Source organism: Quercus robur, chromosome 2, assembly GCF_932294415.1.
Source record: "Quercus robur chromosome 2, dhQueRobu3.1, whole genome shotgun sequence".
NCBI lineage: Eukaryota > Viridiplantae > Streptophyta > Magnoliopsida > Fagales > Fagaceae > Quercus > Quercus robur.
Window position 1 is genome coordinate 12,303,473 of NC_065535.1, and position 22,622 is coordinate 12,326,094.

At 32.7% G+C, this 22,622-nt stretch overlaps 2 protein-coding genes across 5 annotated transcripts; both read right to left on the minus strand.

The window, feature by feature from the left end:
* Positions 1-1,997: 1,997 nt before the first annotated feature.
* On the minus strand, positions 1,998-2,881 carry LOC126712398 (gibberellin-regulated protein 1-like). Its single transcript, XM_050411713.1, has 3 exons — positions 2,702-2,881; positions 2,526-2,568; positions 1,998-2,415 (listed from the first exon to the last, which is right to left on the minus strand). Exons 1-3 carry the CDS (start codon positions 2,777-2,779, stop codon positions 2,234-2,236), a joined length of 303 nt encoding a protein of 100 aa, XP_050267670.1. The 5' UTR covers positions 2,780-2,881; the 3' UTR covers positions 1,998-2,233.
* An 8,097-nt stretch (positions 2,882-10,978) lies between these two features.
* On the minus strand, positions 10,979-21,427 carry LOC126712400 (gibberellin-regulated protein 1-like). Of its 4 annotated transcripts, XM_050411715.1 has the most exons (4): positions 21,207-21,368; positions 21,051-21,093; positions 20,892-20,941; positions 10,979-11,365 (listed from the first exon to the last, which is right to left on the minus strand). In XM_050411715.1, exons 1-4 carry the CDS (start codon positions 21,282-21,284, stop codon positions 11,234-11,236), a joined length of 303 nt encoding a protein of 100 aa, XP_050267672.1. In that variant the 5' UTR covers positions 21,285-21,368; the 3' UTR covers positions 10,979-11,233. The 4 variants fall into 4 exon arrangements, with proteins under 4 accessions (XP_050267672.1, XP_050267675.1, XP_050267674.1 ...); XM_050411718.1 differs by lacking the exons at positions 20,892-20,941; positions 21,051-21,093 and adding an exon at positions 11,570-11,600 and having other exon boundaries at positions 10,979-11,415; positions 21,207-21,345; XM_050411717.1 differs by lacking the exons at positions 20,892-20,941; positions 21,051-21,093; positions 21,207-21,368 and adding exons at positions 11,570-11,600; positions 11,740-11,914 and having other exon boundaries at positions 10,979-11,415.
* Positions 21,428-22,622: the final 1,195 nt, after the last annotated feature.

A 22,622-nucleotide genomic window follows, 5' to 3' on the forward strand; every position in this document is an offset into this window, starting at 1 on the left:
AGGACCTGACATTGGAGAATCACCAGCAGTCTCGTAAAAGGCTAAAAGCAATAGGATTCTAAGACTTTATTAATCGGAGACTAACGGATGTAGTGATTTGGCTGAGTTGTGAAGTTTAGGTATTAAATTGGTTGAAATAAAAGTTTATGGGTGTTATGGCAGCAATCCCATTTCCTCTTAAACTTTACATTGTATAATCTTTTTATTTCTTTCTTTCTTTGTTTTATTTTTATTTTTTTCTTTCTTTTTTTTTTTGTTAAAGAAATTGGGCTGGGATGTTATGGGCTTGGGATCCTGTTGGCCTCATTATTGGAGAATAATTTACCCGGGCCAAAATGGCGTAATAGCATTATTTACAGAAATATATATCAATCTATCACTGTTTCGAAAATATGTAGGGATTTATTACTTTTTGAATACTTGAGTTTGGGGAACTTAAGTTTTTCATGGTACTCGAGTTTTATGAACTCGGGTTCTATAAAAAATTTTCCAACAAATTTGATAACTATTTTTTCAAAGAATTCGAGTTCATGGAAAACTTGAGTTTTCCAAACTCGAATACCCAAAAAGTGGTAGATTCCTACATATTTTCAAAACAGTGGTAGATTGATATATATTTCGGTAAATAGTGGTATTTGGCCATTTTGGCCTTACTCGCTAAATTGACTTGAGACTAGTATCTTCAATATATATATATATATATATCTGTAGCACTTCATATCTTGAGAAAATGATTTTGCCAAAAAAATAGTGAATTTAATTTTCTAACGATTATTCTTTTTTTTTTTTTTTTGCTGAGTAATTCTAATATCTAAATCATGTATAGGTTTAAACTCCCCTTAATATTAAGTGAGGTCTAATGTGAGATTTTTAACTTTTTAAATAGGAAATAAAATAAAGACAAGATACAAATTCATGATTACCTACTCAAATACCATTATAAATTAAAAATTGTCTCAAATTTTCTTTTTCTTTTTTAGAAGAGTCTCAAAAAATTTTAACTAATAAGAAAATGAAGATTTCAATCATTTAACAATTATTTTAACACTCACTCATGTGCGGGCCTAAATTTTCTATTAATAAATAGTAATAATGCAAAAGAAGTGAGATTTTTGACATTGAATGAGAGGTAGATATATAAAAGACAGGATTCAAACTCACGCCATCATTATCAATTCTCCTAAATTTTTTTTATTTTTTTTTTTTTGTTTTTGTTTTTGCTAGGTAATTGGTTATTGCAGGGGGCTCGAACTATTGAGCTAGCAATTTCATGGTAAACCAAGTATCACTTGGGCCGCAAGACCCGGTATCAATTCTCCTAAAATTAAATATGGAATTATAGGTTTTGATAAAGTAGGCGACATTATGAATATATTGTGTTCTCGTAAATGTAGAGGCGTTGCCAAATCAAGTAAAAAATTTCTATATTGGTTTTCTCTCTATTTTTAACTAAATTTGCATGAACAAAAATTATCCACAATTTCCTTATCTCTAATGCTTTTCCCCCCGATAAAGGAAGAGTTGAGTCCGAAGTTCTAACTTCTTTAAAGGGCTGTGTGGACCTATGGTCAACTCTATTGACAGACAAAAATCTAAACACCCACCAAATATCACGGCAAAATTAGTATTAAAAAATATATTGGCGTCAAGCTTATTAGGACAATTGGATGACCCATTTGACCTTTCATTATTTTTTTCAAAATATATCCTTTTTTTTTAAGATAGAGAAAACACAACATCAACAATATTAAAAAAGAAAAAGAAAAAAAAAAGGCAGCAGAGCTGCAAATTAACAAAAAGAGAACAACCAAAGCTCAGCAACAGGAATATAAAAAGGGAATTCATATCTTTTTTTATCGATTTTATTTTTATCATGGACTGATTGCTTATTCATTCGTTCAGGCTTTTAGAACTGTTTCCCCAACACCAAAGTTACCAAATGCACAGTGTTTGTGTTCAAGCATCATTATTCATATAACGTAAAGGTAAAAAAATAATAATAATAAATAACACTCATTCTATTAATAATAAATAACAACTATGATTGTTATTCAACTAAATTACAACCATTCTTTTTTCATAAAAAAAAAAAAAAAAATACAACCATTCTTTTAATAGCTTGTTTACAAAGTGATATGCATCTATTTAGTACACAACTTTATTTTCAAAGCCACCACTCATCCATTTTTCTCTTATAAGTCACAACCAAGCAACGCTGATGTGATATATATTTTCAAGGGCACTTGAGTTGGCCACCATGAGTGGTCATGGTAGCGTAGCAGGGGCATACATCACGGTTGCCGGAAGTGCCTGGAGGAACACAGTTGCAGCGAGCACAGCAAGTCCCACATGCCCTCTTGCACAGGTTTGGCCTAGACGATAACTGACACCTTGCACTACATGCTGCTCCACAATCTGTAGAAGTATAACATATAATTCAAAACTTTAATTAGCCCACTATGATTATTCAATTAAACAGTATCATATATGTAACATATATAGTGATGGAAGAAGATAAAGCTCACCTATTTTTTTACTGGGAGAACCCTTTGTTGCATCTGTGTTCACCTGCATGACTCAACAATATATTATCGTGTTAGAAATTAAGTGATAGGCTTCATATGCATGTTTATTTTAGAAAACAATAGGAAGCTAGAGGAAAGAGACTAAATGAGGTCTTAGATGATTGATAAAAATTTACCAATTGATCAGCTTCAACGAGATGGAAAACGAGAATGGAAATGAGAATAGAAGCAATTAAAGCCTTTGAGATGGCCATGGCTGATGACTTGAAGCTAGAGCTTGCTACTTTCGTTTCAAAGCTAGTTGATAATGAAATATTGAAAACCTGAAGATTTAGTGAGTTGAAGTGAGCTAAGGAAGCTTCTATTTATAGCAAGGGTATGTGATGAGCTAATTAAGCAGCAAGAATTAATAAAATAAATAAATAAAATGTGGGTGCATGCAAGCTAGCTAGGACAGGACATTCTTAATTATAACATATATATGTAGTTTGTACGCGGAAGAGAAATTAAAAAGCAAAGTGAGTAGTGAGGGAGTATCTGGTAAGGAAAAGCAATTGGAATCATCTAGAGTAGGCACTTTTGTTTTTATTGCTTCCTGGATGGTGTTTTCAATTCCAAGTGGCTCAAGGTAGCTATAGCGCAGAGTTTTAATGTGCCCACGGTAAACTCTTCTACGCGGAATTGTTTTACAGCTATAAAAATATCGGAATCTTGAAGATAAAACAATGTATGATTAGCAAGGCAGAGTGTCGGAGTAAATTTAACTCCATCCCATTAGGAAAAGCTATATTATTACGGACAAGTTAAGTTTTTTTTTTCTGGCCATTAAAAAAACAATGAGTAGAAAACAATATGGTATATGGGGATGTAATTTAGACTGCTCAATTAATTAATAAAGTCAACAAATCCAGTACTTTTAAAAATAATCCCAAAAAAAAAAAAAATTCAGAGATAATTTAAAGGTTTTAGCTTACCTCCAGTTCTTTTTTAAAATATATCTCCTTTTGTTTTAATGAGAGATTGTCACATCACCCACTAACTAAATAAAATGTGAAGATTAAAACTCACTACTATTTGCCATTGTATATTTAAAACTGTTGAAGGCCAAAATTTCACAAGAAAGCCCATTCCATGAAAAGTAAAGAAGACCCTATTCAAGCAGCAAGAAAAATCAACATTAAGGCCCTATTTATGTTCAGATTTCCAGCAAAAAGGCCATTAAAAAATCCAGCAAAATCCAGTGAAAGAACTGGGCCGGAATACCCAGAGGCTACCAGAGGCCCGGGATCCTCAGGTAATGCAGCACAGCTAATGTGGGATTGAGACAGCTCAAAAGAGATACCACGAAATATAAGAAATGAAGAACAGAGATGTCCTTCTCAAGTACCCAGTGGTGCAGCAAAGAATTAGAAAATATAAAGCAAACATTCATGAACAAAGGAGCTGTACCACAAGGAACCAAGAATGAGAAAATCATACGTAGAAGCGATTGGAAGAGAACTTTCAACCCAACAGTAAAAGATTCCAACTATTTGGGAATAATGACAGCAAGGAAATACAACCGACAGCTGAGTCTGAAAAGTGAGAAATCTTGAAGGAAGAGAGATTGAAGGCTAGTTGCCCAAGGACGCCCCGAAATGAAAAGTCAGCAAGTGACTTTTAGAGAAACAGTACTAAAAGATGAAAACCATGAGAAAAAAGGGAAGAGACCAGCCCCTAAGAAACTGTTACAGCACGAGCTCTGAGGGGCAAAAGAGAGAAATCACTAGTACCTCGGAGCCCTAGAAAACACGCTATAAAAGGAAGAGAAAACCCATGTTGAAGAGGGGAGGATTTTCAGTAGGAAAAATATCATAACAGAGCTATTAGAACTCTGTAAAATTTAAGAAAAATAGAGGAATGTCTCCCGGTATCCCAGAAACAGCCACTATAACACATACTTGGATTCAAAATGATTCAAATTTTGCAAGTCTTAGAGGCTTGGATAGCCATCGAAGTCTGTAATTTTTGAGCTTATTTGAACCTTGTATCACGTCTTAGTGAGCACATTTGTAATCCACAATCAAGAAAAATAATGAAATATCTCATATTGATTTGAGAATTTCTAACAATTATTTTGCATATTTCTTTATTATATTATCTTCCTTTACTACTTCTTGTTGCTCAATACATATATTCTTGCTTGTAAAGCTGAGTCCTTGTCCAAGCAAAGCCACTCAGACTTGAGTTCCAAATCCCACAAGTCTTGTGCAAAAGCACTAAGTCTGTGAGAATTGGGCCCAGGATCCTCGTGGCTGAATCATTCTCATGAAATTCACTTACATATATGTATATGTATTAATATTGTGGGGTCCAGTAATTTGAGGCCCTGGCCCATTTTTACATTGGGGCCCAAGGCCCGAGCTGAGGAAGGTTATAGCCGAAGGTAGGTAATAAAAGTCCAAATAGTCTCGAGACACTGCCGATGATGATTCTGTCCTCGGCATATCCGAGGTTTCCTTGGAGAGAAAGGAAAAAACGGTATAGGAGCAATTTGGAAAATATCTAAAATATCTAGGTCAATGGAGAAGGGTACGCTTGATAGTATAACGACCAAGGACAAAGGGAAAGCTGCACTTACTGTCATTTAATACTCTGCACTTGACAGAGCCATACTCTTCAGCTTTTTACAACCACCCCCAACCACTTTGGGTATGGGCTGATGGGACAAGTATCAGTCTTGGAAAATCGAACCCACACGTGGACGTTGGACAAGGGGTGCAGGCTAGTATAAAAGGAAAAGTAAGCGATCTGGGAAGGGGCTGGGAAAAATGGCCAAAAACCAGAGCCTCCCAGCCCGCCTCCTGGAGAAAGACTCCTAGGGCGAACACGATTTCACTATGTATGAACACCACGAAAAACCCACAGTCTGGTAATCAAGGCCTAGCCTTTCAAACCCATGCTCTATAAATGATATTGTTTGGGCCCTTTTACATGCGAACCCAACATTATGATGGGTCGTTACAAATCGTGTCCTTACAAATATATATATATATATATATATATATATATATATCCTAATCTAAGAAACTAACAATTATTTGAAGATATGTGCATTGTATAGTTGTTCTTGTGTAGGACCTATAGAGGTAAAAGGAAATGACAAAACTCCATTGTATAACAAACATGGAGAAAGATTGTATAGTGTAGAGAACCAGAGATTCTGGGTTCTTACAGGCCTAATACGCCCCGGGATCCCACGACAGTACGCCCAGGGTACCAAGTGAAGGAATTCTTTAAAATGTTTATACGATAAAAGATAAGTCTTAAATATTCTATTTCAATCTCTTTCTCATTGTGAATATTATGGACATCTATTTTACTTATTTTGTAAGAGTAAATGGTCATTTTATGATATTAAAACACTTATAATGGTATTTTATTACTTAGGAGGAATCACATTTTTGCCTTGAGGAGGTTTATATGACTTGCGCACAACTTGGTTCGTAATCAGCCCCCATTTAGCTGCGGTGAACCAAGCCCAGTCCACCAAACTACAACTATTTGGCCTAGGATCCTTGGGCCTGTGTGCTAAAGAAAAAAAGCACTCTCACAAAAACAAAAGGACATACCAAATTAAAAAAAGTAGTGAAAATAAGCCAACCCCAATTTAAAGCACTGCGTTCAATTTCAACACTTCAACCTTAAAAATTAATAGATTTTAATAATTTTAAAATAGAATTATCTTAACCTTAATTTTTAAATTCATATTACCACTGACAAATACACAATAGGGCGCACATGCTCCATTTTTTTTTTTCCAGCTAAGTACATAACCAAAACCGATGTCGCAAGTGCCCGTGAAGTCAATATTCAGTACTAAAAAGTTAATTTTTTTTTTTAATAGAAGAAATTAAATATGTTTTTTTATATATTATAAATAAGGGTATTCAGACCTTCTTCGAATATCTGACTATTGCTTCACATGTATACAGTCTCTTCATTCCACATATACTAGGTTATTACAGAGAGAAATCTATTGAGGGTGGCCCCAAGATGTTGATAAGAAATTTCAAACTCAAGATTTTATGAATATTATGAGATCTTTAGAACTACTTAGCCAACTCCTTGAGATTATTATTATGTTAATAGAGAAGTACTCAGTGGTGCAGAAGACAAAATTTCCAACTCTAATGTTGGAAAAGGTAATTAATACACAAAAATAAAAGTTTTAATCTTAAAACTTTTGATATGAATTATGTGTTCTAATATTCGATTTTGAAGAATCACCCACCACCTCAATGATTCATTATGGAAGCCCTTTCTAATAATAAAAAACAAATGTGACGCGTAATGGGTGTTGGTATAACTTGGTTCTAAAACTTTTGCTTACTATATTTGGATATAGGCTTGTGACTTGTGAGGTCAATTTAACCCATGTCCCGAATTTTTGTAGGCTGGACTTTGATAAGCCTATTAATTACCAAATTCTGTCTTTCTGTGTGTGTGACAATCTGATGTCACCTAATAGTCTAATACTGTATGAGAAAACGTCTCCTGCCCAACTCTTAATTTGGACCGCCAAGCGAAGTCTAATCAGTGAGTTGTTAGGACTGCATTATTGTTATTATGGTACGAAAACCATGCGTATTTCCAACCGATCAAGTACCTCAATCATTTATAAGGCCGTGTTTGGTTTGTACCCAAAATATTTTCTGACTGTAAAATATTTTCAAGTGTTTAGTTGTGTTCTTGATAATGCTATAAAAAATATATTTTCTACTATTTTATCACATTTTCTCACCTCCCAAGCACATATTAAATTGATAAATGTTGTTAAGAGTTTTGTAATTAACAGGAGCCTCCTAATATTTCCAACAGAAATATATAGAGTTCAACTTCTCGTATCCTCAACTATCGTTGTAACAAAAGAGAGAAAAATAATCGATAAATGTCATAGTTAATAACTTCATAGTGAAGAGAATATACACGAAATTCTTAAATCTATGAGATGCAAAAGAATAGAGAAAAATATGCACTAAAGAAAATAATTACACAAGATAGTATTTACGTGGTTCAACAATTTGCCTACGTCTATGGAGTTACAGAAATTTCACTATTCTTAAGGAAAAGTACAAAATGTGACAGTACAATTTTCTCACAAAAAACAATAAGAAACCCTAATATTCAAAACAACAGTTTTTCTATCTTGCATACAGGATTCGCAATGGGCTACAAAATGGGCCAAGCTTTCGCTCCTCCGTAGACTAAGCCTCAAAAAATCTCCAATTAAAAAATTGTAACAATATTATTTCAGATCGAGTCATAATTCGAACTAAACACAAATAAGCTCTATAAAGCACAACACATATATAGTTCATACAAATCAATTATAGTTGTGTATTAATTTCCAACAAATTCAACGTGAGTCTAATTCTCATCTTGTTTTGTCCCATACTCCCATATATGATATATTTCATAAATAAATTTAAAATGTGGGTGATTTTTTTTTTTTTTTTTTTTCTAGTACCAAGGGAACTAGTGGGATCTTTTCAGAAGGTGGTGAGTGGTGACTGTGAGAGTTCCTTTGTCGTAAAGAGCGTTGGTGATGAGTTCGTGCCACTTGTGGTTGATAGTTAATACTTTATAGTGTTTTCAAAATACTATTCAATATTGAAATCTCATCATCTTTAACTACATAATTATCAAACAAAAAAACAAAAACAAAAACAACTGTACAAAGCCGCACTACAGCTGTATTCATCTTGATTCATGGAGCGAATACCAAATTGCCAGCATGTTGAAATTATATTAAATTTGGTCCCTGTTTAGGCCATGTCACAATAAAAAATCAAAAAGAAAAAGGACATCAATTATAGATGGTTGATGATGATGCAATGTAATACTAGTAACTATTATTAAGCATGCGTTTGGAAACATTGAAAATTAAAATTATTTTACTATTTGGTTTATTTTTGTAATTATTTATTGATTTTATTGTGCTTTTTGATACTATTCATAGTTTTTACTGTACTATTTCAACTAATTTTTACATTTATCTATAGTACTTTCAACAATAAATTTTCAATTTCAACAAAATAAACGGTATCCAAATAAACCATAAGAATGATCACTTTAGTTCAACGTTTTTTTTAATAAAAAAAATCTTTAATTCATGGTTCTTTTTTTTATTCCTATGGTCTGGCTTTAGAATATAAAACATTTTGTTCTCCTTAATTGGAAAAGGGGCATTGTTTGAAACTCTAAAAAGACAATTTTTGTAATATGATTGATTTAATTTTTCTTTACCAATTCCATTGATTTGTATAATAGTTAATAACTTAAAAACAAAAGCGTGAGTTCTATTTAGCATAATTGATAATCATTGTCAAGAGCTAAGAGCTTTATAGTTCAATGCCTCAATGCCATAGCCTTATATTAAATAATAATAATAAATATTAAAAAAAAAAACTCATTTTTAACTGTGTAACAGTGTAAGCAATCAGAAAAAATGAACAAAAAAATGTTTTCCCATATTTAATATGGGAAATTAATAATGTTTCCTCTAATTTAAAATAATGATATGAATCACTTTAAAGCAATAAGAAAACAAAACATTATTATAATTATAATTATTATGAAATGTAATATTAATCGACTCCTATTTCATATGGCCCATCTTACCGACTACTAAATGATTAGGTTTTAAAAATATATCTTTCTATTAAAGGGCAATCAGAATCATTAGATGAGCTCACAGGAATCAAGCCAATCAAGCAGTAGGGTGGAGTTTATTTATTTATTAAGAGTATGGTGGATGTTTTTAATTCATGGAAGCTGTTCCACCTGAAAAATTAAAATATTGTACTAGGTTATATGTTTTTTCTTTTTCTTTTTCATACTTATGGAAACCAGATCATGCCAGGTAGACATGACTGATCATTATCCAAAACGAGTCAAACTTGGACTACCCATTGTAAATAGCCTGTATAAGTATATAAATATAATGAAATAATAAATGAGTCAACTTTGCGAACAGGGTAGGTGACCCAAGCTCAAGTACGAACTTACTATTACTAAGTCACTAGATCACAATCAATCTATCATACTCAATTATATGATGTATCAGAGCCACAAACTCGTCGAAGTTAATCGGATTAGTTTTCCCAGATTCAATTTTGAATTTATTAGCTTTGTCCATTTCTAACCACTTAAGTTCTGTTTGATACATTATTTTAAATATATATTTTCAGTTTTTAAATAACATTATACGTATTTAAAAAAAAAATAAAAATTATTATTTAAATACACATACCAAACAAGCCCTTAATGTCTGTCTTCAAGGATAATGTTGTGATTATTACGAAAATTACAAGCATGTTTATTGTAATGTCTAAGTCAGGATTCATGTAATTTTTATAGTGAATTATGCAAGTTGGTGGTTGGCTTTAAACCGACCGTTAGGGTTCTGCGTATCATCACCATATCGTCATGTACTTGAAATTTACTTTCTGATGCATGCATGTAATTAATTTTAGCAATGTGATTGTGCTTTTCACGAACTTAATTGGATATTTGCATGATTAATCAATTCTCGAATAATTAGTTAATTGAATCGTGTTCAAATTTATAACCCAACAGCTATTGATAATTTCCTTCTCTATATTAATCAAACGGTTAAGAATTATCATCCTGCTGCTACTATTTTTATTATTATTTTTTTTATTTTGAGAATCAATTTTACCGCTACTTAAAAGGCCTGATATTTGAGCATCACCAAAAGTCTCGTAAAAGGCTAAAAGCAACAGGAGCCCAAGATTTAAGAAAATGTGTGAAAACCGTTTCATCATGAATTTTACATTGGATTATCCTCTCTTTATTTTTTATTTTATTTATTTATTATTTTTTGTGTGTGATGTTATGGGCTTGTGTTCTGCAGCCTAATTGGTAGAGAATGCAACCCTTCATTATTATTATTTTTTTTTCAAAATATATCCCTTTTTTTAGGTAAAAATATATCCTTTTTTTAAGAAAGAGAAAACACAATATCAACGGTACAAAAAGCAGCAGAGCTGCAAGCAAATAGAGAACAACCAAAGCTCAGCGACAAGAGCCAGCTTATTAGCTACCACCACTACCTAATCTCTCTCTCTCAAAAAAAAAAAAGAAAATTCTTCTCAAAAAAAAAAGAAAAAAAAAAGAAAAAAAAAAGAGGAATGTTCTTCCTTTAGCCACACAAAATTCTATTTTGAACTGTATTTTTTACGTTCTTACACAAGAATAGTCTAATCTAATATCCTGTCTGGCTCACAGCTTAACAAATATCACAGTCACAGCCTCAGCTTTACTTTTCAGCATGAATTCATTTGTTTTTGTTGTCGATTTTATCATGGACTGATTGTTTATTTATTCGTTGAGGCTAGAGAGAGAGAGAGAGAGAGAGTTGAAAATTCATTATTCATTTAACGTAAAGCTTAAAACAAAACAGTCATTTTATTAATAATAAACAAATAGCAACTCTAATTGTTATTCAACTTACAATAACCCTTCTTTTTTCATATAAAAAAGAAAATAATAAAACCATTCTTTTAATAGCTTTTATACAAAGTGATATATGCATCTATATCAATTAGTACACAACTTTATTTTCAATGAGACCTCTCATCCATTCTTCTCTTACAATATATGCCAACACATGCAGCCAATTAAGGCTGATGTGATATATATTTTCAAGGGCACTTGAGTTTGCCACCACGGGTGGTCATGGTGGCGTAGCAGGGGCATACATCACGGTTGCCGGAAGTGCCTGGAGGAACACAGCTGCAGCGAGAACAGCAAGTCCCACATGCCCTCTTGCACAGGTTCGGCCTAGACGATAACTGACACCTCGCACTACATGCTGCTCCACAATCTGTATAAGTATAACACACACACACACATATATATGTATATGTATATATATATATATATATATAATTCAAAACGTTAATTAGCCAACTATATATGATTATTCGATCAAACAGTATCACATATGTAACATAGTGATGGAAGAAGATAAAAATCACCTATTTTTTTCTTTGCTGCATCTGTGTTCACCTGCATAACTCAACAACATATTATCGTGTTAGAAATTAAGAAAGTGGTCGATAGGCTTCACGTTTATTTTTGAAAACAATAGGAAGAGGAAAGAGACAGTGTGAGGTCTTAGATGATCGCTAAATAAAATAAAGTTTACCATCTGATCAGCTTCAACGAGATGGATAACGAGAAGAGAAATGAGAACAGAAGCAATTAAAGCCTTTGAGATGGCCATGGCTGATGACTTATAGCTAGAGCTACTTTCGTTTCCACGCTAGCTAGTTGAAATTGAAAAGTTGAAAACCTGAAGATTTAGTGCATAGAAGTGAGGTAAGGATGCTCCTATTTATAGCAAGCGTATATGGGTTTAGCAGGAAGAATTAATGAATAAACAAAAAATGTAGGTGCATGCAAGCAGGATATTTTTAATTGTTACATGTCGGTTTAGAACCTATGTCAGCCAAATTCCAAATGAGTCACTATTTTCGTTAAGTAAACTAGTGTGATGATGGCTTAGTCAAAAAAGTTCTAGCTCCACATCATGATATATCATGATATTATGTACTGCGGTCTTATATTTGCTTTGGTTTTATGATAACGGGGTCTATACTATATGTGAGGCTATGATCCACTTTGTAGCAGTGTTTAAGTATTGTGAAAATACGTATTTGAGTGTTATAGAAATATGTGTCAGATGCATTATTATTATTTAAATACTGAAAACTGTTGTTTAAAAGTGGGTACTAAACAACCCCATAATCTTCTTAATTTTGTTGTTGTTGATTATGTTCATTAATACTATCCAGATTTAAAAGGAAAAAAAAAAACGTGTTGGTCTTATTTAATTTTTTGTTGAATTTTTTTTTTTTTTGCTGAAATTGTTTTAATATATAATTATACTTAAAAAAAAAAAAAAAAAAAAAGAGCTAAACGACAAAAAGCTAAGTTACAAGGAAAAGCATTTGGATTCATCTAGATCTAGGGAGTAGGGACAGAGAGTCGGCACATTTGTTGTATTACTTCTAGAAAGGTGTTTTCAATTCCAGGTGGCTCGAGTAAGCCAGCGCATAGTTTTATCTTTTAAGTTTAACGTGCCCCTTTTGATCTACGTGGAACTGTTTCACAACCATAAAAATATCTAAATCTTGAAGCTAAAACAATATTTGATTAGAAAGGCAGAGTCGGATAGTAATTTGACTCTGTCTTATTAGGAGAACTCTATAGTCTATACTATTACGGAAAAAGGTTTTTCTTTTGCCATTTTAAAAGCAGTAAAGGGATCAACTGATCACGTTTAAATAATATGGGAATGTAACTTAAACTGCGAGCTCAATTGATATTAAAAAAAAAAAGACTGCTCAATTAATTAATAAAGTAAAAAATTTTAGTATTCCTATAAAGAATTCAAAAAAGAAAAAAAAGAAAAAAAAAAAAAAGAAAAGAAAAGAAGAGAGAGTTCAGATTTAAAGCATTGTCTGTATGACTGTATTCAACCTTTCAAATAAATTAATAAGATCTATAAACTCTCCTTAGAGTTTGTTATTTTCTCATACTTATATACAAGACAATGTTATAATACATGTTTTAGTTAAGAGAGTAAAGTTTTTATTTTTTTAATTTTTAGTTTGGATGGAGTTTATTCCTCTTGAGATTAATAATTTTGTAACTGTATATTCAGTTGTTTTTTTGGACAATGTAAAACAGTTTTGTGTGCAACAAATATTTCCCTTATCTAACTGGTCAAATATCTCCATCATCTACCACCCTACAGTTATTTATAGCTACAGTTTTTAATTCATTTTGCATTATAAATTGATAAATGTAATAAATATATATAGGAGTTTTTGTTGCAAAATTCACTTCAACCTAAATATCATGTTTATATTTGGGGCTCTGCGATTTTTTTCTTTAAATTTATTTTGATAATGTTTGTATTTTATTAGGCTAAACAGGAAAAATTATACTAACTTCATACGAATCATTTTATACTTGTCTATTAATTTCCAAAAAATTCAACTTGAATCTCAGTCTTATATATATATATATATTTAGTTCCATATACATCATAGTAGAGAGAGAGAGAGAGAGAGAGAGAGAAAAAAACGTTGAACGTACACACGTGACAACCCCATTGCATGTCCACACGTGCAGCAAATTAATGAAACAGAGAATCAGAAATTAACGTTTTGTACAAACAGGCTATGGTGATGTGTTCGTGACTTGTGAGTTGTGAGAGTTCTATTTCCTTCGTAGAAAGCGATTGTGATGTGTTCGGATAGAATAAAGCCTCACTCATATATAGCGATTGTGATGTGTTCGGGCAGACGATCTGGTTTTGTTTGCGAAGGCAAACCCCGAAAATTGTGTAACAATTAGAGAAGTATTGGATGATTTTTTTAATCAATCGGGGCAGACCATCAGTGAGGCCAAATCCAGGGTCTTTTTCTCTCCCAATTTGGAAAAAGACCACAGAGATGCTTTATGTGATATTCTTGGATTTCAGTCAACACCCAACTTGGTAAGGTAATTAGAAGAGTTAGTGTTAATTTGAATCACCTCTCCTCCTATCGTTGTTGTACTTTTCAAATTATGAAATAAATGAGTAATATTCATCACTAAGCAAAGATCATAGACGTAAATCTATCTATTATTACTTTCAATTTTTATAGAAAATATCTGTTGGAAATGGATTATTCTAAAAAAAAAAAAAAACTAAATCATTTTCTCATCCGTTTGCAACCTTAAATGAAAACATTTTGTCATTTTCCACTATTTGGTATGCATATACATATCACTTATCTTAAAATCAATATGAAAATAAAAATTTATTATTATGAAATGTAATATTAATCGATTCCTGTGGCTTATCTTACTAGAAATTATAAAGTCCTCATGATGAACAAGTGACATGATCCATCATTCCACTAAAAAACTCCCACCTATTTAAAATTACTTAGTTAAAAAAAAAAAAAAAATTTAACTGAAACTTATTACTGACTCAACAATTTTAAACAAATGCGAGTTAGTGGAATGGTGGATAAGTAACATAACCCACCAGAAGACAGTATAATTTTTCCTATCCTATCAACTACTAAATGATTAGGTTTTAAAATTATTTATTCCTATTAAAGGGAAATTAGAAGGTCTCACAGGAATCAAACCAATCAAGTAGTAGGTTGGATACATGTTTTGATTCTTGGAGGACGTTCCACCAACAAAATTAAAATAATTAATGAACTTTGGACCCACATTTTGAATGTGATATATATCGTACTGATTCCTTGTATTATTATTATTATTATTGATCATAAAAAAAAAAAATTTATTATTTGCCTACGTGTAATCACATCATGGACTGAGATGGTTGCACTCGATGCAATTACTTTTTTTTTTTTTTGGAAGATAGAAATTCTATTTTAACTTAGTTTAAGTGTATATGTGTGTAAAAAAAATTTTCAGAGTCTTAAACCTCATTTCTTGTCCTCCTCACATAAAAACTTTATACTTATAGAATGACTATTACGTTAATGGTGCACAGTGGTAGACAACCCATTTTAAATTTCTAATAAGTATGATGGTAATGAGTCAACTTTGTAAGTAGCCGTGAGCCAAACTCAAGCAAGTAATCACTAGGTGACAATCAATTATATGAGTAGAAGCATAGTTTGCCGAGATTCAATATTTATATTATTTATATAAAAAAAAATTCAATAATTATAAATTTTACTTAAATAAATAAAAGAAGATGATACATAAAGTCGATTCATAATGTATAAATCATATAATCTCGTCTAGATTTAACACAACGGAACACCTTATCTCAAATTCAATAACTCAATTTTCATGTTTAGTTCTCCTATTTATAGTTCGATGCATCACTTTTACTTTCTTTAAGAGATAGACAATGAGGAGGGGAGGATGTGGAGTTCAAACTTGAGACATCAAACACTAAGGGTCCGTTTTTTTTGGCTTCAAAACAATTTCGGAAATTCTTTTCCGTAAAAGTGTGTGTTTGGTTGTTACTGAAAATTGGGTCAAACTTAAAATATTTTCAGTGTTGACCGTAAAATAAGGGACCCAAGGCGTAAAATATTTTCCGTTTTCATTTTCACTTCAAACCATTTACATTCCTCACATTACTCTCTTTGAGCTTTTCTCACACGCACTCCTCACAGCAGCAAGTACTCTCCAAACTCACTCACACCGAGCTCCACCATCTCCCTCACGCCAAACGCAGCCGATCCTCTCCCTCACGTAGCCAATCCTCTCCACCCACGATGAGTTTCCCTTTTCCATTTCTTAGTTTGATCCACTCGATCTCCCTCTCCCTTTTGAACCGAAATCCACCGAACACCACCACCGCTGAGTCCAAGTTCCGTCAACGAGTTCACACTCTCAAAATCCAACCGGACAAGGACGTGTACCGTCCCGGCAATCCTCTGATTATCATAATCCAGATCTCCAACCCCGACACCGCCTCGTCACTCTTGCTTGACCAAACTAGTTTCGAAATCAGGGCCGTCTAGAAGCTCGATTCTCAATGGTTTGCCACTCACAAACCCTTACTTGGATTGTCGCCAATCTGCTTTCTCGCCAATCACTCTCTCGTTGATCTGCTTAATCTCTTTGATCTCTGATTTTTTTGTTGTTGTTGTGGTGGTGTGGGTGGTGGCATTTTGGTGGTTTCTGTGTTGTGTGGTGGTGGGTTTTGTGTGGATAGTGGCATATTATCTGTGGGTGTTGGTGTGTGGATAGTGGTGGATTTTTTGTGGGTGCTGGTGGATTTTCTGATATAAAATTTGGTTGGAAGCTGAGAAAATGGCTGAGAAAGTGTGAAAGATTTGTAGGAAAATAACATTTTCAGAATATTACCAAACACTGAAAATTGTTTCCTAATATAATTTTTAAAATGCAACTAAACACTTGAAAATATTTTCTTTTCCCGAAAATATTTTCACCTGAAAATATTTTACACCCGAAAAATATTTTACACTAAAACAAATACAGCCTAAAATACGACTTTTACTAGATTATCACTTAAACTTGAATCTTCATTTTTAACTAATATATATAACACAGGCAAAGGTGCACTTATAAAATTGCATTAGTTTTACATTAATGGAAAAATTAATTAAAATAGTGCTTGGGTACTACATTTTTTAATATAAATATTTTAAAAGTTGTTATAGCTAATATCATATTTTGAGAAATTATTCACTCTTACCTCCTCTCATAAGGGGGTGTGGGCTCCTTACCGTAGGTTGTACAATGTACATAGGGGTCAACACCCTTTGTGAGAAAAGAGAGAAGGTAGGACTCACACTCTCTGAGAGAGGAAGGGAGAGTCTTTCAATAAGAATGAATAATTTCTCGTAATGCAAATTGTTAAAAAAAAAAAAAAAATTCTCATTTAATGATAAAATGGATTGTAGGGTTGACTCAAAGAGTTTGGAAATGACGTGAAAACCGTTTCATCATGAAATTTACATTGGATAATCTTTTTCTTTTCTTTTCTTTTTTTTATTTAAGAAGTTTACAAATGATAATCTAGGAGAATCATTCTTACATCAGCTTTTAGCAGAACAAATTGGGCTAAGATGTTATGCGCTTGGGAAAATTATTAGGTACTCCCGGAGTAGAATAAATGCGTACTCCCTCCTCTGACATAATTGGTGGGTCTTACCATGAATTTAATTAGTGGGACCCACCATTCATGTGAGAGGAGGGAGTACGCATTTATGGTATTTCGAGAGTACATTTTCCATGAGATTGTATTTCTAGTCAGCCTAATTGGTGGAGAATTATTTACCCACTGTCCATATATGGAATATACTTATATACCTAGTGATTTTTAAAAAATATTTTTAATAGATTTAATTAGTGTAAAAGTTAGCCAAGACACTAAAAGCATTGTATTTGTTGTTTTTAATGATGTGTGTAAATCTGTGTAAAACATTAAGTGTATAATAAATAGTACTCTTTTCCAAATAACACAGTAAAATTGGCATTAAAATATAGCTAAAATGCAAATTGCACCCTTTAAGTTAGTTAAAATTCATTTCAGCCTTCTAACTTTATTTTTGTTCAATTGAGTCCTCCAAATTTTAAATTTATTCAATTCGGTCTTTCAGTACAATTTTGTTAAAAATAATTGCCCCTAAAAATATCTATTGGTGTCATGCTTTAGAGCATTGGCATCCGGGGTGTAAAACACCCCTAGTTGTTATTTTAGCTGCTGAGAACCTAAAAACATGCTCTATTTGGGAATGCAAATTCTAAAAATTTTACAACTTGTGAATAGTAGTTACTTAGGGTACGTTTGGTACATTGTAATGATTATTACATGGGAATAGGAATAAGTATTACAAGGAATACATTAAGTTGAAATGTAATAAGTATTACTATTCATTAGTTTGATGACCATTTAGGAATAAAATCCTGAATATGCATTCACAATTTAGTAGAGTATAAAAAGAAGCTGTAATTAAATCAATTTTAAGTCAAATTTCTTAAAATACACTTATTTTAGGGTGTTTGAAATAGAGCTAATAATTAACAACAAGGAATTTTTTTTTTTTTTTTTTCCTTTTGAAGATGTGGCAATTAATGGCTATTTAGGAAATTTTTTTTGTAAAGTTATTACATAAGATGAATAAATAGATATTCAGTACTTTTGATAAGGAATAGTTATTTTTCATTTTGAAGAATAGCTATTCATAAGGAATAACTATTCATTGTAATAAAAACATAACCAAACAATCGAATAGTTATGCCATAGGAATATCTATTACATTACAGTGTCTATTACAGTCTACCAAACGTGCCCTTATATTTAAAACCTACTGTTCACGAGTTTGTAAACCGAAATATATTATTGTATTCATTTATTTATTGTTCTCTCTCTCTCTCTCTTTTTACTTGCTCGGTGCTTGTGAGTTTTGTGTGGATTTTTTTTTGTGGGTTTCTGTGCATATGGTGCTGCCGTGGTGCATTGACGGAGCTATTATTGGACTAAGGGGGGCAATGGCCCCCCTAACTTTTTTTTATTTTTAATATTACTATATTAATAGGTATTAACTTTAGCAATTTTGTTCAATAAAATTATACTTTGCCCCCCTTAATAATGCCATCAATTCTTTTGAAAGTAATGTTATAGCCACAAACATTTTTACAATGTTTATACAAACTATTGAGGTAACAAATTCTTATTGGTTCGTACACTTGCATCACTTTTTACTTATTAATAACTATTCACCATATTAGCAATTTGTAAAAATTTTTACAATGTTTATACAAACTATTGAGGTAACAAATTTTTATTGGTTCGTACACTTGCATTACTTTTTACTTATTAATAACTATTCATCACATTAGTAATTTGTAAAAATTTTGCAGTTTCAGTATTTTTCACCTTTTAAATTAAGGACATAAAAAATTAATAGATTAAATATAAAACAAAATATACAAGCCCAAAAAAATTAGCCTAATAACAAAAATCACCAATAGTAAAACTAAAAAAGTTAAGCCCAATCAATCTATTTTACCCAAAACAAGCAACTTGGTCATTTAAAAATTTTTAAACAAAAATCCTTAGTAGTAGATGACCGAAACCACTGCACACAACTAGCAGCAAAACCACCCCCCTAACTCCAAGTCCTGGCTCCGTCCCTGTCATGGTGGTGAGGGGGGTTGTTGCCGTGGTTATGGGGTGTTGCTGTGGTGGTGAGGTGGAGGGAGTGGGTTTGTGGATCGGCATGGTGGAGGGTGTGGGTCGACTTGGTGGAGGTCTGACCTTGCTTTGTGTTGATCAGTGGTTGAGTATGCTTTGGGTAGATCGGTGATCGTGGGTTTTTGTGTGTTAGAGGTGGTGGTGTGTATCGATGGTGGGGACTAGGTTGTTGGGGTTTTTGTTTTTGTTTTTGTTTTTTTTTTTTTTGGTTGGTGGTTGCAGGGGGTTGTGCATGGTGGTGGGGTGGTGGGTGGGTGTTAGAGGTGGTGCTGGTGGTGTATGTATCGGTGGTGGGGACAGGTTGCTGTTTTTTTTTTTTTTTTGGTGGCTGCTGTGGGGTGTGTGTGGTGGTGGGGTGGTGGACTGGTGGGTGGCGGACTGGTGGGTGGCTGAGCTAATCTTTCTAGTGAGAGGAAAGAGTGAGAATCTTTCTAGTGGTTGCTGCTGGAGAGAGGAAAGAGTGAGATGGGAGAAGAGAGAAAAATTAGTTTTTTTATATATTATTTTATTAAGTAATTTATATTATTTTATTAAGTTACAAGTAAAAATAAAAACTAAGATGTAAAATGAGTTGGTAAAATAAATAAAGTAGATTTTTAAGACGTAAAATCAAACTTTTCTTGCTAATGCTGTTGAGGAGGATTCCTATTTTTAAAGAAAGAGAAAACACAAAATCAACAGTACAAAAGACAGCAAAGCTGCAAACAAATAGTGAAAAACCAAAGCTCAGCAACAAGCCAGCTTAGCTAGGACCACCATGCACCTAAACACTCAAAAACAGAAAAAAGGAGTTCTCTTCCTTTAGCCACACAAAACTCTATTTTGAACTATAGCTTTCACATGAGACGGCTTGTGTGCAGTGTACTAATATATTGGATACGTTAAAATTATGCGGATACTTGTTTAGTTTTAGACATATGTTTATATCTTAATGTGTACAGTGCACAATTCCAACCATTTTTTACATTCTTAAACAAGGATAGTCTAATCTAATATTTTGGCTGGCTCACAGTTTAACCAATATGACAATATCACGGCCTCGATCAGCTCTGAATCTTCCAGCGTGAATTTATATGTTTTTGTTATCGATTTTATCATAGACTGATTATTTATTCATTCCTTGAGGCTTCTTGAACTATTTCCCTAACACCAAACCAAAGTTACCAAATGAGAGAGAGAGAGTTGAAAATTCATTGTTCATTTAAAGTAAAAGGATAACAAAAAATACTGTCATTTTATTAATAACAAATAACAACTATGATTGTTATTCAACTCAATTACAAGTTACAACAACTCTTTTTTCAAAAAGAAAAATTAATAAAATCATTCTTTTAATAGCTTTTATACAAAGTGATATGCATCTATTTAGTACGCCAATTTATTTTTAAAGACACTTCTCATCCATTCTTCTCTTATAAGACTAACGCAACCAAGTCTGAGATATATTTTCAAGGGCACTTGAGTTGGCCACCACGGGTGATCATGGTAGCGTAGCAGGGGCATACATCACGGTTGCCGGAAGTGCCCGGAGGAACGCAGCTGCATCGAGCACAGCAAGTCCCACATGCCCTCTTGCACAGGTTTGGCCTAGACGATAACTGACACCTTGCACTACATGCTGCTCCACAATCTGAAAAGCATAACATATAATTCAAAACCTTAATTAGCCAACTATGATTATTCGATCAAACAGTATCATATATGTAACATATATAGTGATGGAAGAAGATAAAACTCACCTATTTTTTTACTGGGAGAACCCTTTGTTGTATCTGCGTTCACCTGCATAACTCAACAACACATTGTCGTGTTAGAAAGAAAGTGCTAGCTAGGCTTCATGCATGTTTATTTTTGAAAATAATAGGAAGAGGAAAGATTGCTAAAATTAAGTTTACCATCTGATCAGCTTCAACAAGATGGATGACGAGAATAGAAATGAGAATGGAAGCAATTAAAGCCTTTGAGATGGTCATGGCTGATGACTTGAAGCAAGAGCGGTACTTTCGTTTCAAAGCTATTTGAAAATGAAATATTGAAAACCTGAAGATTTAGTGAGTAAAAGTGAGCTAAGGATGCTCCTATATATAGCAAGCGTATATGTGAACAGGCAGCAAAAATTAATTAAAAAAAAAAAAAAAAAAAAGTAGATTCATGCAAGCTAGGTCGGGACATTCTCAATTATGATATATAGTTTGAACGCGGAAGAGAAAAAAAAAAAAAGCATAGTGACTAGGGAGTAGGGAGGGAATATCTGGTAACGAAAAGCAATTGGAATCATCTAGAGTAGGCACTTCTGTTGTGTTACTTCTACGCGGAACTGTTTGACAACCATAAAATATTATAGAAATCTTGAACATAAAACAATGTCTGAGTAGAAAGGCAGAGTCGGAGTAATATGACTCTATCCCGTTAGGAAAGCTATTCTATCACGGAGAAAGTTTTTCTCTCTGACCATTTAAAAAACAATAAGGGTTCAACTGGTCACGTATAAACAATATAATGAAACTTTGACTGCTCAATTAATTAATAAAGTCAACAAATTCAATATTTCTCTAGAAAATAATTCAAAATAAGATCGAGAAAGTTCAGATTTAAAGCATAATGCGTGTATTCAATGTTCCAAATAAAAGAGTAAGATTTTAAAAAAACAGAGCATGTACATGCAGACATGCTCTTTTTTTTTTTTTTTTTTGAGCTAATTACAGGACCAAAATTTATATCACCAAGCTCATGAGACATATACACATTTGTTTCAAAATACACTTCGACTTAAAAATCGTGTTTTCATTGGGCTCTAAGATTTTTTTATTTTTATTTTTATAAATCATTTATACGTACTTGTCTATTGATTCTAATATATATACTATACTTGTCTATTAATTAATTTAATTTCAGACAAATTCAACGTGTGTCTAATTCCTTTTTCTTTTCTTTTTTTTCAGTTCCATATATATATATATATATATACCATTTTTTTTAATTAAAAAAAGGGGTGATTCCTTCTTCAAGTACCGAGGGAAGTAGGTAGGCGACAAGTTACAACCCCAATATTGTCCACACGTGCAGCTAATGAAACAAAATACCTTCTCTTTTTGAGAGGTCGTGACTTGTGAGAGTTTTTCTACTTCCTTCGTAGAAAGCGATGGTGAATGGTGATGTGTTCGTGTAGAATAAACCTCACTCATATATAGCCACTTCTATAAACAGCTGTGTACAAAGTCGCACCACAGCTGTATTCATCTTCACACATGGAAACCATTACCAAATTGCCAACATGTTTAAATTAAATTAAGTTTGGTCCCCCTTTATGC

Excerpts from the sequence above, each read along its gene's own strand:
- LOC126712398 (XM_050411713.1), bottom strand. The coding sequence starts at position 2,779 with ATGGCCATCTCAAAGGCTTTAATTGCTTCTATTCTCATTTCCATTCTC. Across the intron at positions 2,569-2,701 it reads TCGTTGAAGCTGATCAATTG|GTGAACACAGATGCAACAAA; the intron begins GTAAATTTTTAT and ends TGAGTCATGCAG. Across the intron at positions 2,416-2,525 it reads TTCTCCCAGTAAAAAAATAG|ATTGTGGAGCAGCATGTAGT; the intron begins GTGAGCTTTATC and ends ATACTTCTACAG.
- LOC126712400 (XM_050411715.1), bottom strand. The coding sequence starts at position 21,284 with ATGACCATCTCAAAGGCTTTAATTGCTTCCATTCTCATTTCTATTCTC. Across the intron at positions 21,094-21,206 it reads TTGTTGAAGCTGATCAGATG|GTGAACGCAGATACAACAAA; the intron begins GTAAACTTAATT and ends TGAGTTATGCAG. Across the intron at positions 11,366-20,891 it reads AGTTATCGTCTAGGCCAAAC|CTGTGCAAGAGGGCATGTGG; the intron begins CTGTGCAAGAGG and ends TCTAGGCCGAAC.